This window comes from Monopterus albus, unplaced genomic scaffold (assembly GCF_001952655.1).
Source record: "Monopterus albus unplaced genomic scaffold, M_albus_1.0 scaffold290.1, whole genome shotgun sequence".
NCBI classification, from domain to species: Eukaryota; Metazoa; Chordata; class Actinopteri; order Synbranchiformes; family Synbranchidae; genus Monopterus; species Monopterus albus.
In genome coordinates, this window is record NW_018128170.1 from 340,771 (window position 1) to 358,072 (window position 17,302).

At 41.3% G+C, this 17,302-nt stretch overlaps 1 protein-coding gene across 3 annotated transcripts in view; it reads right to left on the reverse strand.

The window, feature by feature from the left end:
• Window positions 1–848: 848 nt before the first annotated feature.
• Window positions 849–17,302, reverse strand: part of slc8a3 (solute carrier family 8 member 3) — a 98,223-nt gene continuing 81,769 nt past the window's right edge. For 2 of the 3 annotated variants that reach the window (XM_020622917.1, XM_020622919.1), the window contains 4 exons: window positions 6,728–6,852; window positions 6,193–6,292; window positions 3,826–4,098; window positions 849–3,180 (listed from right to left, as the gene is read on the reverse strand). In XM_020622917.1, the coding sequence (XP_020478573.1) occupies window positions 2,804–3,180; window positions 3,826–4,098; window positions 6,193–6,292; window positions 6,728–6,852 (875 nt within the window). In that variant the 3' untranslated portion in view covers window positions 849–2,803. The remainder of the gene's footprint in view (window positions 3,181–3,825; window positions 4,099–6,192; window positions 6,293–6,727; window positions 6,853–17,302) is intronic. The other variant, XM_020622918.1, reaches the window with a different exon arrangement.

A 17,302-nucleotide genomic window follows, 5' to 3' on the forward strand; every position in this document is an offset into this window, starting at 1 on the left:
CAAAGTGAGCATCAGTGAGCCCGAAAAACAAAATCAAAACTTGAGGACCTTACATTTCCACTGACATTGGCTCAGATGAAGCGGCTGCTGATAACCCGTAGATGAGATGTGAGAGTTGTGTTGACACCTATACTGTGTCTATGTAAACATACACTGAAAGTTCTGTACATAATGTGGGTTGAGTTGCGTCTGAATGGGACAGTCAGCCCTCTAACTGTCCTCCCTCTTGTGCAGCACTGGACCCGTCACTCTACTGTGAGTGTGTGTGTGTGTGTGTGTGTGTGTGTGTTTATATGTAAGAGAGAAAGAGAGAGAGACAGTGAGGTGGGGTGAGCAGGTGTGGTCCAGGGCCAGGAAAACAACATCCGACTCAGCCACAAGACATATTTACAGCACTGCTCACCACAAAGGAAGAACACTGAAGAGGAGGAGGCTGTTAGAGCAGTAGAAGAAGGGACAACCACAGGGATTGAAGACTGACACCCCCTGGTGGAAATACAGTGTCACTGCCACTTCATTTTTTTACTTTTTAGTTTTTGTAATTTTATTTTTTTTTACAACAGGTGTTGCATCCCACCTCTTTGGTAATCTGTTGGGTGATTTTTAAATTAGCCAAGAACTGACTTGTTATATACCAACATAAATTTGCAAATTAACATTTCCACTACTCTTGGGAGTTTCAAACCTAATATTTTCCTCTCATTTTAAAAACAAAGCACCAGTCGTGTGTTAAACAGCATCTGATATCAACATCAGCCTATTTTGAAACTCATCCTGGAGCTAGCTGCTGCTCTGACACCCACGCCGGCAGCTCTCAGCACTGCTTCTTCACTGAAGAGTTTAAATCCACACGCGGTAAGCGGAGTTTCAAATTACAGAAGCAAAGTTGTGATGGAAACTCACGTTAAATTGAGTAATTGTTAAAAGCATTGCCTAACACACTGGTAGATTTTTGTATGTGCTGTATGCTAATGGTGAACTGTTATCAAGGCTATTAAGATCATGAGGGTTTCAACTTGGTAAACAGTCATTTACTGCATGTTAAAAAGTGGATAGTGAACTCCAGGGCTGTCACTGACCTTTGTAGAAACACATATGAAAGAAGCCTTAAATTAGATACAGAAGCTAGAACAACAGCACATGGCATCAGTAATTTCTTTCTACGGGGTTATAATATATATTAACTGATGCTGTGTTTAGAGCTGAAACAATTATTTGATTAAATGATTAAACAATCCAGAAAGAAATCAGTAAATATTCTGATTAAGTCATATTTCAAGTAAGGAAATGTCACAATAACTGCGGTTTTTAGCCCTTCAAAACAAGAAGACTTCCTGCTTTTCTGTTATTTCAGGGTTTTTGGACTTTCAGTTGGACAAAACAAGATTTCTGAAGACCATCTTCAGCTGTATGAAACCGGGACTGAATGGCATTTATCAGTGTTTTATTTTATAGACAAAACTAATAGTCACAAGAATAACTGACATATTAATCAGTAAAGAAACTAAATGTTAACTGCAGCCCTAGTTAGCTTGACCTGCCGTGGCCAAAAATCTATTAATGCAACTTAAGAAAAAGACTCTTCAGCTTTTCTGCAGAGCGAAGAGCTGCTCAGTGTGGGCAGCTGAAACAAACGCCTCTCCCGTCACAGGCACTCTGTTCACTCCATAGTTACACCTTTAATATTGGCCTCTTGCACATGTACAAGTAGAAGTCTCCATAAATAGAACTATACAGCAAAGTGCATGGAAGGAACAGTACAAAAATACCTCTGGATTTATATCTGCAGCAACACGTTTAGTTTTTTTTTTTTTTGAATTTCTGATTGAAAAGTTGAAAATTTGAGTGAGACCAAGATATCAGTAAATAAATAAAATACAATGTCATAATTTTACCTAGATACATAACTCTTAGAAATCTGAAGACATCATTCTAGTATATAGTTTGACCCCCCTCCCCTCCTCTCCCGCTAAGCCACAGCGACCCCTCTGTTAGAGCAGGAGGTGACCACATTTAAACAAATATTCAAAATATACAGAAAATATGGAAATATATTATATATAGATACGTATAGAGTACGGTAGCAATGTTCAGGGCAGTTTGACCGTGTTCGCCGCGTCCACGTCGTCCTTGTCGCCGGTTTAAATGATGATTCTTCAGCCAGTATGAACTGTCACTGCTGCCCCTGATGTTCTCCTCTGTGTGATTTCTGAGAACTCTGCTCCTCAGGAAACAAAAAAATAATAATAATAATACCATGAATCCATCCCACTGTCACTTAATGACTCTCCATTTATGATATAATCTTTTGCTCTTCCTTGACATAAATCAGAAAATAGTTCCTTGATTCCTCTTTTGTGTTTTTTAATTTATTTTTTTGCGTTTTTATCCCCAAAAAATACTTTTTAAAAAACTTCATTCTCATCAAATGTTGAGAAAAATATAGACCTCTGATTAACTCAGCTCTCTCCGGTTATATAAGACTGCAGTCTACTCCGGTGGAACGCAGGACCACGTCTTGGCATCGGCGTCTTCTGGACTCGGTGTTACCCAATCCCAGCTGTAAGCACACTCCAACAGGCTGAGGGAGGAGCTCCTATAAACTGGGACTGGGACTAGAGCGCAGGATACGCACCTCCAGACATCCTTACAGAAAGGGTTGAGGGAGAGAGAAGGAGGGAGAGGGAGGGAGGTGTCTGGGATGACCTCTCCTGTCCTTTCATACCATACAAGAATGACCCACAGTGAGGTTTCACTCTCACCCCTGCGTGTTTGTACTCTCCCACACTGAAGTCTTTCCTGTTTAGAAGCCCTCTATATGACAGTAAGCCTCCAGACTGGAGAAGAGGATGTAAAGAAACCAGAGGCTGAAAAAAAAGGCTGATGTGGCCATTCTGTGTCCCCGGGGCCCGCCCAGTTCCCCCCCAATGTGGGCTCGGCGCCGGTAAAGCAGCACCGAAACGGCCATGAAGGCGAAGATGGTGAAGAGAGTGACAGAGAAGGCCAACGAGCCAGCTTCCACTACAAACGGCTTCCCTTTCATCTGCCAGTAGATGGCCGCCACCGACCAGGCCACGCCGATTCCCAGGAAGACGTTGACGGCGTTGCTGCCGGTCACATTCCCAATGGAGGCGTCTGCGTAGGTGTCCTGGACGGCTGATACCTTACTGGCAAAGGTGTCTGTGCAGAGGAAAGATGTCTGTCACTGTGTCTCACTTTGATCAAATTGTTTTTAAATGTCAAGGTGCATTCTTGACATTGTAAAACTAGTTTGACAAAAAGTTTGAATTCAAGGTGCACTTACTAGCTTTCAGCTGATGCTTCAATCACATCTCTTTGTCTCAGTATGGGACTTTGTCACATGATTAACAAGTGGTGCACATGGGGCTGCTAACTATAACTATAAAGTTCCAGAATCTGCCTATATGGGAGGCTCCAGGTTACAGCTTGTGAAGTTCCCGTGGTGAAAAAAACACTATCAATAAATTGAGGGTCAGCAGTCGACTGTGTTCTCGTCTTGTTTGTCTATAAACACTTATAATATTCAATATCTTTTTTTTCTTCAATAAAACAATAAGTCCTGATTCATTAATGCTGCACAGAGGACATTGAAAATGCTGACAGAGTCCAAGTTGTTGGTAATATATTGATCCTGTCTAGTGAAAATGTCAGTTTGGAGGAAATAAGCTGTATTGATGACAAAGTACGTTTGCTGTTTGACAGGGTCATGAAGTCACAGGATTTTCTCAGCCCATATATGAACCATAAGAAACATTAAGAAGCTAATCATCCTTTCTACCCCTGTTGTTGGACTGGTGGACTCACCTGGGACAGATGTACCAAGCGCCACAAAAACAACAGCAGTGACCGAGTCCTTGAGGCCGATGGTGCAGCCGAAATGAGACGCCAGGTCGCCGATGACAGCTGTGAGCAGGCCGATGATGATGATGGAGACGGTGAAACAGGCCCAGCCATTCAGATAGTCTGTGGGGGGGACGCAAGCGAACAGGACCTTCCAGAAGACGGTGAGGAAGTGCATGACGTAGTCAAAACAGGACGGCAGCCGTTCTTCCCCTGTGTCCTCTTCGTCCTCATCTCCTGGGGCGAAGTGTGGCCGAGTGGGGGGGTGGGATGACAGCAGGGAGTGAAAAGTGGGATATATTAAAGTACAATGGGATGAGTGGAGGAACAGAGAGGATGAAAAGATAGCAGCATATTTGGGCAAAGATAAAGCGAGAGCAGTGAGGGAAGATTTTAAGTGAAGACAGAAAACAAAGGAGAGAGAGACATCGGATGAGGAAGCAAACCAGAGTATGACAAGGAAAGGATGATGACAGATGATGAAGCACAGAGTTGAGGGCAGAGTGTAAGAAGCAGAGGAGCGTTGGAAAACAGTAGAGCGTTAAGGGATCGATAGAGGAGATGAGAGAGTGGAAGGAAGGAACAACATTTATTTAAAATGGCACCGGGACTTAAGAGAAATCACTTCAGCCTGAAGATACTGTTGTACATTTTAAATGCTATGAATACATCTCAGGCTTAATAACTGCCACAGGGAGTGAGCTGTTTTCATTTCTCTAAAGAGCTGCATGTTTTTGTTATTTAATACATGGAGATGAAGTTTCTAGATACATAAATGTTACTGTTGCTTTAGTTGGTAGGTTTCAGACTTTGCTTAAGCTAATTCGTTTAAAGATGCAGGGTTAATAACTTTCACTTTTAGCTTAGCCTACACACCCAAACTACATACTTATCCTGAGCAGGTTCTAGGAATGTGATAAAATGAGGTATAATCAAATCAGACAGTATGCATACTGGACAAAAATATGGTTGAGGGTTTTTGTTACTGTGTGCTGTTGTCCCATAATGCACTGCAGAAAAGAAACTTGGCTGCTCACAACAACAACAACAACAACAACAAAAAACTCAACCAAATTATCATAATTCTCACAGTAAACCTGGTGGACAGTCAGCGACACAGGCCTGATTCAACGTGTCAGGTCATGTGAGCTGCATGCATTTTTCACTCATGTGTGGATCATGAAAAAATAAAGAGCAACGCTGGATTAACTATTTCAGCCAAAGTGATGGACTGAGCTCTCCATGGCAGACGAAGCAACTGCTGCTCTGCAGGCTGAAGATCTGATGCTGCCACTGCCTGACATGATGGATGAGTTTTCTATTAAGCGCATGAGATTATTCCACAGCTTCAAGAGCTTTGCTTTCCGAGGAGACTCCAATGACAGGAGTGTTTCAGGACTGATACTGGCACCAGTACTTCTGGGATGAAGTCTGTAATAGTCTATATTTCGGACTAGTGGCATCCAATGTCCTTATTAGTTTATCTTTTAAATTGATACCACTCTTTTGTTGTCTGTGAAACAGGGACATGGCTAGCTTGGCTTAGCATAAAGACTATAAACAGGTGAGACTATGAGTCTGGCTTTGTTCAAAAAGGCTCAAACCACTGGCCTACTAGCTCCTCAAAGGCTCACATGTTAACATTGCTTAAGGCATTTGTTTCATATTTAAAAAGAACAAAAAAGCACTGATCTTGGTGCTAGCTACGCTAACCATCTCTTAGCTGTAGATTTACTGCACACTAATGAGTGGTATCAATCTTCTCATCTAACTCTCAGCAAAAAGCAAAAAAGTGTATTTCTAGTATAACTATGTTATAAAAGTGTCTAACAAGGTATTACTTTCAGATGTCAATTTCAAATATTAAAAAGTGGCTTATTATTGTGCCGGTACAGTGGTTAGCACTGTCACCTCATAGCGAGAAGGCTCCGGGTTCAAACCTCAGGGCTCTTTGTGCCTGCACGAGTCTCATTTGGGTCCTCTGGTTTCCTCCCACAGTCCAAAGACATGTAGGTCAGCTTGGATGGTGACTCTAAAATGAGTGATTGTCTGTGCCCATGTGTCAGCCCTGTGACAGAATAGTGACCTGTCCAGGCCTCTCGCCCAGTGTCAGCTGAGATCAACTCCAGCCCCTGCGACCCTCTACAGATGAGCAGTATAGATAATGGCTGATTTATTAATGAATATAAATTCTGAGGGCCCTGAAATTCAAGACATTAAGAAACATGATACACAATGATTTATACAGCCATGTAGATTTTTTCCATAGGTTCATAAAGTCTGAGTTCAGCATGACAGTGGAGAACATTGTGAATTTGAACAGTACAGTACCTGCACTGACTGTAATGGCCTCCATGAACTGTTCTCTCCAGGAATTAGTCCCCACCACCAGTGCCAGGTTGGTCTTCTTAATCAGCTTGTCCACTGTGCTCTGTGTGATATAACACCAAAACAAATATCAAATCTATTCATTATTTATTGACAGTGACTATAATCTGCATCCATAGAAACTCATAAGAAGTACACGAGCTTCGCCACATGATGGCAGTGCCGTCCAGTTGCTGGCAGCAGAAACCTCTGCGTGATGCATGATAAAACCAATCACCAGAGACAAATATGGTGGGTATTCTTTTTGGCTGAGGAGGTTAGAGGATGCAAATTAACCATATCTCCTACAGAAATGCATCGATGTGGATTGAGATGCCTCTGAGAGGCAGCATTACCCCTGTGAAATCAGAAATATGCACAGTAGCTGTTCTTTCGTTCAAGGCGGTGTCTACTGTAGTTACACTAGTTTCAGCTTTCAGCTGTATTTCTCAGGCATCTTAGGCTGTGTTTGCTCTGTTTGAAGATAAACCTTTCCCACCTTAAACTCATATGATTCCTCAATAATGACTTCCAGCTTGGAGTTTTCCCCCAGCACCGGTTTTCCCATTTCTGCAATCCGCTTGGCTTCCTCCTCGTCTGATGTCAGCTTCCTGTCTGGCACGTCTGAGTGGAGATGGAGCAAAATGAAAAGAATTCACAGTGAGGATCGTGGCAATCAAAATAGGTCCAAACCATCAGAAGGCTGCCTTACTGTTAACAGCTTTATAATGCTCAGCATGACAAAGAGACACGACTTGTATTACATTCACAATTTAATTCACATCTGTAAAAAACCACAAGACTAATTGTAGTAACCTCTGCTCCATAAATACTACAAGGTCTTGGGGGTCAGACAAATTTGCATGCTTGATTAATCAAAACACAAACAAAGGCAAATACTGGGCAAATCCTTTTATTATTATTATTATTATTTTTGAATAATGGAAATTATCCCGTTCTTATCCACAAGTGCTGGAGTTTACCATGACTTTCAATTCCTAAATGGCATTTTTTAGGATCACACATGACATTGTTAAACAACGCAGGTCATGCACATGTCATTTTACTCCTAATTTTGTCAATCCTGGTAAAAATCAATGAGTTTAAAGGGCCAGTTCACATTTTCTCATTATTCCTAATTATATCTAAGCTGTTGTGATACCCGCTGGTAACAATTGTTCCACCACCCCAGTACACCTGATATTAGACTGGACTGTAATTTGTTCAGTCTGATATTGTGCTCAGGTAAGACAGTTTTTTAGGTGTTTTTAGGTGTGGTCAGTAGCAAGTGACTTCACTGTCCTGTCAACATCATTTTCATTGTTCTCATAAATCTGTCATGTTTCACAACTGCAGCTTGCTGCGCAGAGAGCTGACGTCTCCATTCTTAATCTTTAAAATGTAGCCATGCTTGCTTGACTGTTTGTCCATCTCGTGGAAACGGCCAGTAACATCCAGGGAAAGTAGCAGCGATTTAGTGATCTGGAACCGTGGGAAATATAACATAGGTGACTTGCTATGCATGTGTGAATCAAAGTATCAAAAGATGTGGCAAAGAAACTGTTCAAATTAACATGATTTACAACAGAGGTCACCACTGTGTTAAGATGGCTGTAGAAACTCATAAACATAACTTGGGAAAATAAATCAAACCAATCCAGGCTGAAGGTCCATGTAACAGCCTTTTCTAGGGCTTTTAACCACATGATGTAATTTTCATCATCAGAAAAGTTAACTTACTGAAAACTTACTGAAAAGTTGCTCTGCTGACAAATATCATCCATGAAATCTACTGAGCCTGCACGTCTACAGCCACTGTTAAAGATGTGTGGTGAAAAGGTGCAGAAAATGCTGACAAATGAGCCTGGTTAACTCTTTCTAAGGTCAGGAATGAACTTTTGATGTTGTGTGTGATTTGGACAAACTGGCCCTTTAAAACTTGATAAAAACAGACATCTATCCCAAGATTTCAACTTTCAAGGCCTTTCATTAAAAAAAAACCTTTAAGGCTTTATTTTACATTTTTCAAATGAAAAACCAGCTCGGGGCAGCAATGATCAGTCCGTCTGTCTGCCCGACTTGTCCTGTGAGGCTCTGCTGCAGAAAGAAGCCACGATGCTTCACACAGTTCCTGAGTGTGCTGAAAAACCACAAAGAGCTCCATAACATCAATTCCGTGCTGTCGAACCCTATCAGGAAGGATGGGTTGTGCATGCAAAGGCCTCTCATCCCTCTCTGTGTGTCACACCCCTGCCGAGCCACCTGGTGCAGAGGCCTTGTCGTCTTTTATCCGAGCCCTGAGTTCCAGCTTGTTGCTCTTTGCTGACAACACGCTTGCCATTGAATATTAATGTTGCCATTAAAGATCACAGCAAAGTCCTCTTGATAGGAGGGTGTGTTGGCAAGCGCACACACACAGAGGCATGCATAATATACCAGTGTATGAGTGCCGCACACACACACACACGTTTAAACTAAATCAATTACAAACCCCAGACTGTGTGTACCCTGAAGTCCTGACAGGATTTCTTTTGCTCATGTTTAAAATTTGATTACCAAGCTATTCCCCTGCTCTGTGCTGCACCACTACATGACACAATTTCCTTGACAATTAAATAACAATCATACAAAGGTAATTAAATCTCTAATTTTGGAACTGCAGGTTTTTATCTTGATGGCTAGCAAGTGTTTCCACCTTGTTCTTGACTGGAGAACATAATGTATGGATTAATGATTAATGAATCCACTGATTAGCATGCAAATCCATCATTAAGTGCGGGTGAGAGCAGCAAAAGAGCATGTATGGATGTGTGGATAACGGTGTGGGGTTTATTAAAATCAAACCTGATTTCAAATCTTAATCAGCAGCTGTAGAAAAAAAAAACTTCCAAAATACCACTGGTTTTATATCAAGACCCTGACAATTAGTGATGATGTTTCATCCACACCATGCACACACAAAGGAGATGATGTTAGCGGAGATGCTGGGAGGAGGGAAGAACGACTTACCGTCAGCTAACAACAAGGCTGTGGAGGAGAGGGGACAGGAGGGGGGAATGGAGAAAACAAAATAGAAAACCCACAATGAGCAGTGGAAGAAACAAACAGCGGATAAGGGGAAGAGCAGGTTAACTAGAAGGAAAGAAATGTGAAGGCCTCAGAGAACGGCTGGGTATTGACCCTGAGATATAATATATATAGCACTGATAATTTGATCAGCTGAGGTAGTGGAAGGAATATGGTATTTTGTAGCTTTTTATGGGTGTGAGGGAAGAATCGAGGTTTATTGAGGGAAACAGCGTCCAACAGAAATCCACAAATGGCACGATGTTTTGCACTGTGAGCTCCAGCTATGAGCGTCACACTAATTCAAAGGTTTATTACTCCCGGCTTCTGTCAGATGACTTTGGAGATAAGTATTCCTCATAAACCTCGATTTAACAGGTTTGCTATAAAGTAGTGTTGGACCTACTGTATATCTGCATTTGCCAGAACTTGGCCTTTGAATAACTACTTTTACTTCCCATTCCCCTAAATTAATTTAATCTTTATCATAATAAAAAATGTGCTTATATTTAAATAAGCCCCTAAATGTCAATAATAACTGAAATTAAAATAAAATGTATATAAAAAATGTAAAATATTTATATAGGTTTTTCTAAATCTCTTTGAATGACTCCTGAAGAATTTTCTTATTTGTTTTAGTAATATAAAGTATAATGACATTATATCTGCCTTAATTCAGCGCTTGATGAACAAAATTCTCATTTATTTTCTCCAGATGTTTAGTTGCACCTTTACAGATCACCTTGTCTGGTGGAGGCATCTACAAATGTTTAAATAGAACAGTTGGTGGTTTATTAACTGTGTTACATAAGAGCCAGTGTTGCTACTGTCATTATGATGAAGATGATGGTGACAGGATTTTATTTGACAGCTTCACTTGGAGAGTTGTGTATAAACAACAACAAAACCTGGTCCAGCCTGCCAGGAATAGCAGCCGGCCAGCCTGAAAACCTTGTTAGCATATTCTAGTTTCAGTGTCTTGTGGGGGTTTAAATGCTGCTGCGGAGGCTTTTCTCTTCAGTACATAAAAATCCTATAAGATGCACCAAATCATTGTAAAATTTTGAGACCTTATATCTGCAAAAATATATTTGCTACTGGCAACATAACCTGCACTCACTGAGTTTTAGCAGCTTAGGCTCTGTGCACCCAGCAGACAATGCAACACTGATATCACCTTATAAAGCTGATACTCCACTGTGCTCTCCAGCTAGGTGCTAACTTTGTCTGCCTGCTGCTTTGTGCTGAACAGGTGGCGTACAGTGGAAACAGCAGGAACTTGTGGGCTGTAAAATCAAAACAATGAGCGGAGAGAAGCTACAACACTGTAGAGCTGAGGGCAGCTGCTAAACTGAGGGATATTTCTCATCTCTGTGAACAGCACCTTTCACATCACATGTATCATCCATTGTTAATGGAAGATATTAAATACTACAGCTGTAATATAAAAAAACTGAAATGACAGAAGTTATTATTGATCTATGATTGAAATATTCCTGATTTGCATGAAAATGTAAACAAATTAATACGCTTACATTCACTGGCTCGACTCATTTCACTGATACTGACGCCGTACTATTTCTTATATTGGATGTAATACACCATTATTGTGCCTTTTACTGTCCCAGTCTTGGATTATGTCTTCATTCTGGGATTTTGTATTTTTATTGTTAAAAAAACTGTTTATTTCTTTGTAATTGCCTTTTTAAATCCCTGTGCTCCTGTTGCACCTCAGCCACCCAAAGAGGATCTAGCTTTGAATGTCCTCTCTTCCATTTTTTTCTTATGGGTTTTGAGCAGTGTATTCTTAGAGATTATGGGTTTGATCAGAATCTGTTGGACTGTGTCGGGCTGTACAAATAAATTTGACATTTTCATGGCTTCTGAGGCTGTGACTGAAAGCAGACATTTATTCAGTGAGAAGCAATTTCACCCGGTATTCTGAAAACCCTTCAGGCTGCTAATCAACCAACCAACCACAGACATCCACACAGTGTAAAATAAAATACGCTGATGATAAATGTGCCACATTCAGATGTTCAGAAATATCACGTCACTTTTTTAGAATTATGATTGTGATGATGCCTGATTGTTTATCTGCACGCTGCGCTGCTGAGCAAATCAGCAACACGTTCAGATGCCTGCGGCAATGTAAAAGGCAATTAATGACATGATTAAGATTTCTATTTAAAAAGGCTCAAAAAGTCGTTGAGCGAGGCAGATAATTACATGACAGGATACGCTGTAAGTGGATGAAGAGAGAGAGGAGAGAGTGTTCCCATGCCTTTCACAGCCTCTAGAGAGCCACGCAGACAACTCTTCCTTTTAAAATCTTCATTGTAATTTCTCCATACTTTGATAAAACAAATCTCTCACACCCCTGAAAGGATCAGAGGCTCTAAAACACAACACAAAGCAGCCCCGTCCTACATGAATGGACCGGCTCCTCCTGAAACCTCTTTCACCGACACATGATTCTAATTAACCTGTTTGTGTTCGGAGGCAGCTTATCAACTTCCTAAATCAAATACAGTCCACAGTTAATCATCATTAGCAGCTAAGTGCATTAATTGCTGCGGGCAACTTGCTTCATTATCATTAGTACTAGCCAAGCTGTGCTGATCTGAAGCCAAGTGCGGTGTAAAACCCAGCTGCGGTGAGTCTGAGCGCCCGGAACAGTGGGTCATTTAGCAACAACTGACAAGGGAGCAACACACACATACATGTTGTTACAGCTGAAGAGATATAAACCATCCAACCGTAAACATATGAAGCTCATACACAGTGTACTAAGAGATACAGGAACATGCACAGACAAGCAGGCCCCCTCAAAAAATGAAAAAATAGTGATAAATCATCAGTTTGTCACAGTCTGAGCTGATGTCTTAGAAATCTTGTTTTGCCTGAACAAATGCAGTGTGCAGTGATGGAGAAAGGGAAATCCTCACCAATTTGAGAAACTGGAACCAGGGAATATTTGCCACTTTGGCTTGATAAACCATGTCAACAAGTACTGAAAGTATCCGATTTACAAAAAGTACCACATATCTGCAAAATATTAGCTTCTGGAAACTGTCAAAAGTCTATATTTACAGTGGGGAAAAAGGTTTAACACGTGCACACACACACACACTAACATGCTCAACTCATTTTGCTTGGTCTTATTATCCTGTGAAGCAGTGTTTTAAGTACAACAGACTGGGTTTTGTTTATATCTTGCTCACAAGAACACATTTACTACACAGTTGTTTTACGCTGTTCTACTCATTTGCAGTTCGCCACAGTAACACGATAATTATTGTCCTTTACAGAAAAACAATTGCATCAGTAATTTGTTTAAAAGAAAGGCACTTATGTTTACATTTATCCAGTAAGGACGTGCAGCATCTGCCTTGTGTGCCTCAAAGCCTCACAAGGAGGAGGCCACGGTCGTTGGACAGACTGACAAACCTCTTCTTTTAAACAGGGCTTCCTTAAATAACAAACCCTTTTATGATATATCAATGCTATGGCAAAGGTTTGGCTGGGTTTCGACAACAACAACAACTTGGCTAGGTTTTGATAAAGATCATGGCTTAATGTTCTGTCGACACATCCATCCACCTGAACCTCCTTCTTCCGAGGACTTTGAAGCTCTATAATAATATCACCTGACTTCTTGGTGGTGGAAAGTAACTACGTACGTTCGCTGAACCTAAGTACAATTTTGAGGTGCCGGTACAGAAGTCCAGCTACAGTAAGTCCAGCTACAGTAAGTCCTCACATTAAAGTGGGAAGATTAGCCTGCCAGAGGATAAACAGAACAGGTTTCTAATCAAGATTTTAGGCTGAGGTGTAGGAATTCATCCCTAAAGTCTTTCACACTGGCACCTTATAGCCTGACCCAAAGGTACTGATGAGACCATTTTAATTCATGACAGCTTCCTCCTTATTGTTACAGCGGTTGTGGTTGCTGGAAAATATTTAAGCTGCAAGTATATTCTTGCTGCTAGGGAGATGTTAATATCAGAGGCTGGACATCATCATCTATGGATCTGCCTCGGTTGCACAGTCTCTACTTCACCAAGGAGAGGCTACAGACACTTTAAAGATACCCTTACTCAAACTATAATGAAAACAGGTGAGTTTGACTTCACCTGCAGTTTAGATACTTTATTTAGCAAGTGCAGAAGCTGGCATCATATAAAGTAGTTACAATTATCTCCACCTTTACCAGCTGTAAAAGTAGTGATGCTTACACTTTAAAGCATCAATAATTATAGACCAATAATATAATATATACCATATATTGTTCAGAAATGGTGTTTTTCAAAGGAGGGCAGCCTACAGATGCACATACTTACTTATTTAGAGAGACCAGGCAAGAACACACAGATAAAAGAACAAATACACAGGCAAATCTAAACACATAAAGATGAAGTAAGGTGTTTCAAAGCATCGACTGCACTCTCAATCCAGAGGGCTGTCACTCAGCCTGCAGTGCAATTGTGATAGGGAAGATTAACCAAAAGGATGTAATTGCAGGGGTGGAGGAGTGTGTATGCATATGGAGGGGTAGGGTGGGGTGTCTGTGTTTGACTGTTGTCATCATCAGTGTGTTCTCCTCCGTGCTTGGCCTAATCAGATTTGTCTTGTTACAAAAGAGTGAGTCCTCCTCTGGCTCTGAGTCACAGCATCAATACACTGCTAATGCATGCCTTCTCTCTCCACAGCTCATTTAAACAGAATAATCGTTTGACTTAGCAAGGCTATTCTGGTCACCTAGGATGGGGGCGGATCTAGGCCTGTGATGGGAACAGTGTGTAGATGGGTGGATGTATATAGATGGCAGAAACGAGAATGCGGTGGACGCAGGAAAGTGGGAATGGGGAGTGTGATGGTGTGACAGAGGAACAGAAACTAGAACTGATCTGGAGGATTGGATGGATGGATGCTGGTGGCAGTTAGAAGAATAAACAGAAGCATGAAGCAAGTGGTAGATAGGAGGATCTGAAGGACTGATGCAAGGACTGATGATTGGATGAAGGTAAAGGCCAACATTTGAAAGGAGAAATGGATGGAAGAATAGAGAATCTGGTAGATTCAGGAAAAGAAACTGATAAACAGGTAAAAGGACACAGGAGATCAAGAAGTAATTATGGATGAAGTGAGCACTGAATACAAGACATGGACATGGACGGGATATGTGGAGGTACAGAGAGTGGAGCCATAGCAAAAAGATTTACGCAGAGATATGAGAATAGTAACATGGTGGATGGCAGGCTGACTGACTGGGGTAGGTAGCAGAGGAGGAACTGAGAGAATGGAGGGATAATGAGATGAAAGAAAATTTATAGAGGAATGGTAAATGGGTCGCACTCACGCACTTACATGGCACTAAACCTAAGCAGGACAAAGTGCTTCACAATGTCTCTTATTCACCCATTTAAAAATGCCAATCGCAGCAGAGCTACCATGCTAGGTGCTGATGAAGTCTGGGGCAGGGCGTCTTGCTCAAGGAAACATTTCTGCAGGTGGAGCTGGGAATTGAACCACTGAGCCTAGGATTAATGGCAAAATGCTCTACTGCACAACCTGAGCCACAGCCAAAGCATGGAATAGAACATAAAAGGAACAACAGAAGACGCGGGATTTGGGAGAAATGTTTTTGATGTGTAGGTGGATAGAGAGATAAAATAGACTGAATCTTGTGGCAGCTGGGAGGATGGTTAGGGGGATGAAGATACTAGCAGAAAGAAGAGACGAAAGAACTGAGTGATGCAGGAATTTATGGATAGACGGATGGATCAACTGATGAAGGAACCAGTGGTTATAGAAAAAGATGGAGTGAAAGTTTGATAAGAGGTAGAGATACGGATAGAATGACTTGAGATAGTAGATCATCAACAAATGAATAAATGAAAGGATGTGAAGACAGAAGGATGCAAAGAGAATACAGTAACAGGGCTACTCGGTCTACACCACTGACATATATATCTGATGGACATGATGTCACCAAGTTCAAGGCAACCATATTTTATACAGTCGATGGTCTACACCCATGCTAGCAGCACTGTGAACCTGCAATTTGAGCTCAATGCTAAAATCAGCATGCTAACACACTGACAATGCTAACAAGTTTAGCAGGTACTGTAGGCTCTAATGTTTGCCATGTTGCCAAAGTTTGACAGGAGGAGTGGATGGATAAGAAGACAGAATGGATGAGTGGACAAGTGGAGAGATGGAGGTATGAGTGATATTTGTCTGTTTTCTGCAACTATCCAATCAGGAATATTCATTACAGAGTCATAACCTATTGTACTGAGGATGAGTCATCCGTCTTCATAAGGCACACACATACACAAATGCATGGATGAGGATATTTACACACACGGTGTACATCCACTTACAAAAGTACTGGCCCCCCCACACACACAGGCGTCGAGTGAAAACACACCACACAGGGATCTCAGCAGACAATCAGAGTGATTCGTGCAGCTCAGAGTGAGGCATTAAATAATAACGGTTTAGGATTGCAGCTGAGCTGCTGCTGTCTCTGGTCTGCGCCACTGCTCATCTCGTACCAAACACACACACACCGTCTGCCTGTGAGAGAAATGAGATGACAAAGATGGATCCTTCAGCTGGCTTTATTATCTTTCAATATGCAGGCTGTGTAACGCGTCCATCATCTTGTTATGCCGTATCCATGTTTCTGACGATGTGGATCGGAAGGAGTCAAAACGCAGCGTACATGCCATACTTCATCTTCTGAGGCAGCACCGCTAGATTGAATGAACTGATAATTTTACTGAATGCTGGATGATTTCACTCGAGCATCTTGATCAAGGTCTTTCACAGCTGAGAAGTCCTGCTTTTAATCTTGCTGAGCTAATTAAAGCTGCTGCATGTAACATTTTGACATCAATAAATCATTAGCACATTTATTTTGAGATATTAGGGTGATTACTGTAAACAAATACAATCACTGCCAAGAAAAGTGGCAGACTGGCAGACTATGGTGGTTGCTTTGTAGCAAACACAAAGCTTAGGGCCTCTCACTTTTGGCATTTTAAAATGTATATGTAGATGTTGTATACCATTAGAGACAGAGCTGTTAAATATGTATTTTAGTTTTTAAGTGCTGTTTCTCTTTTCTCAAATCTTTCAGCTCCTTAAAAACATGTGGACTTATTTGTTTTGTTGTAGATTTGAAAAATTAATGATCAACTATTCCTTTAAGAAGGACATGTTAAATTAAAATGTACCAATACCACTTAGTCCATTATTACAAAATCATATGAGGTTTAATCTGTATCTCTGATGAGGGCTGGTTGGGAAAGCCTGCAAACCCATGACAGACATCCTGCCTGTGGACACACCAGAGACACTCCTAATTGGCCCATATGCTGCATTTCACTTGGTACACTTTCTCATATTAACAAGACTCTCATTCCTCTCACTATTTCTGCATGACTCTCTGGTGGTTATCTCTCCACAGCCTTGTCCTTTGTTTCACTCTGGATCTCTCCCTTTATCCGTCCCCCAGCCTCTCGCTCATTCCCTTATCTCTAGTTTTTCCACTATCTCTCACCTCTCATTCTACTTATCTACTCATCCCTCTGCTTCATCTGTTGGCCACTTTTTTCTAACACAGTATAGTGCTGGGAAATATGACCCAAAGTTTTATCTGAATAAATTACTTGTGCTATATGTTTCTTAGAATTGCAGAGACCAGTTGTACTGTACGCCACTCCAGAAACCATACATGTAAATTGGTATTACCAGGCAGAACAGTTTAAAGCTACTCTATCTAATTTCTTCTCAGCCTTGAGGGTCTGGTGAGACTCAAAACAGACGCCATAAACCACACCTAACTGCTCTTTGCCCTTCCCATCATGTCCTGCTGTGCAACCAGTTGCTGTGCAGTAGCGATTGGAAGTAGAGTGACAGCATCGGGCCGCCAAACAAGGCTGTCAAACAGATTTACACCTCTTTTTTATATTATCATATAATTTATTTAAAACAT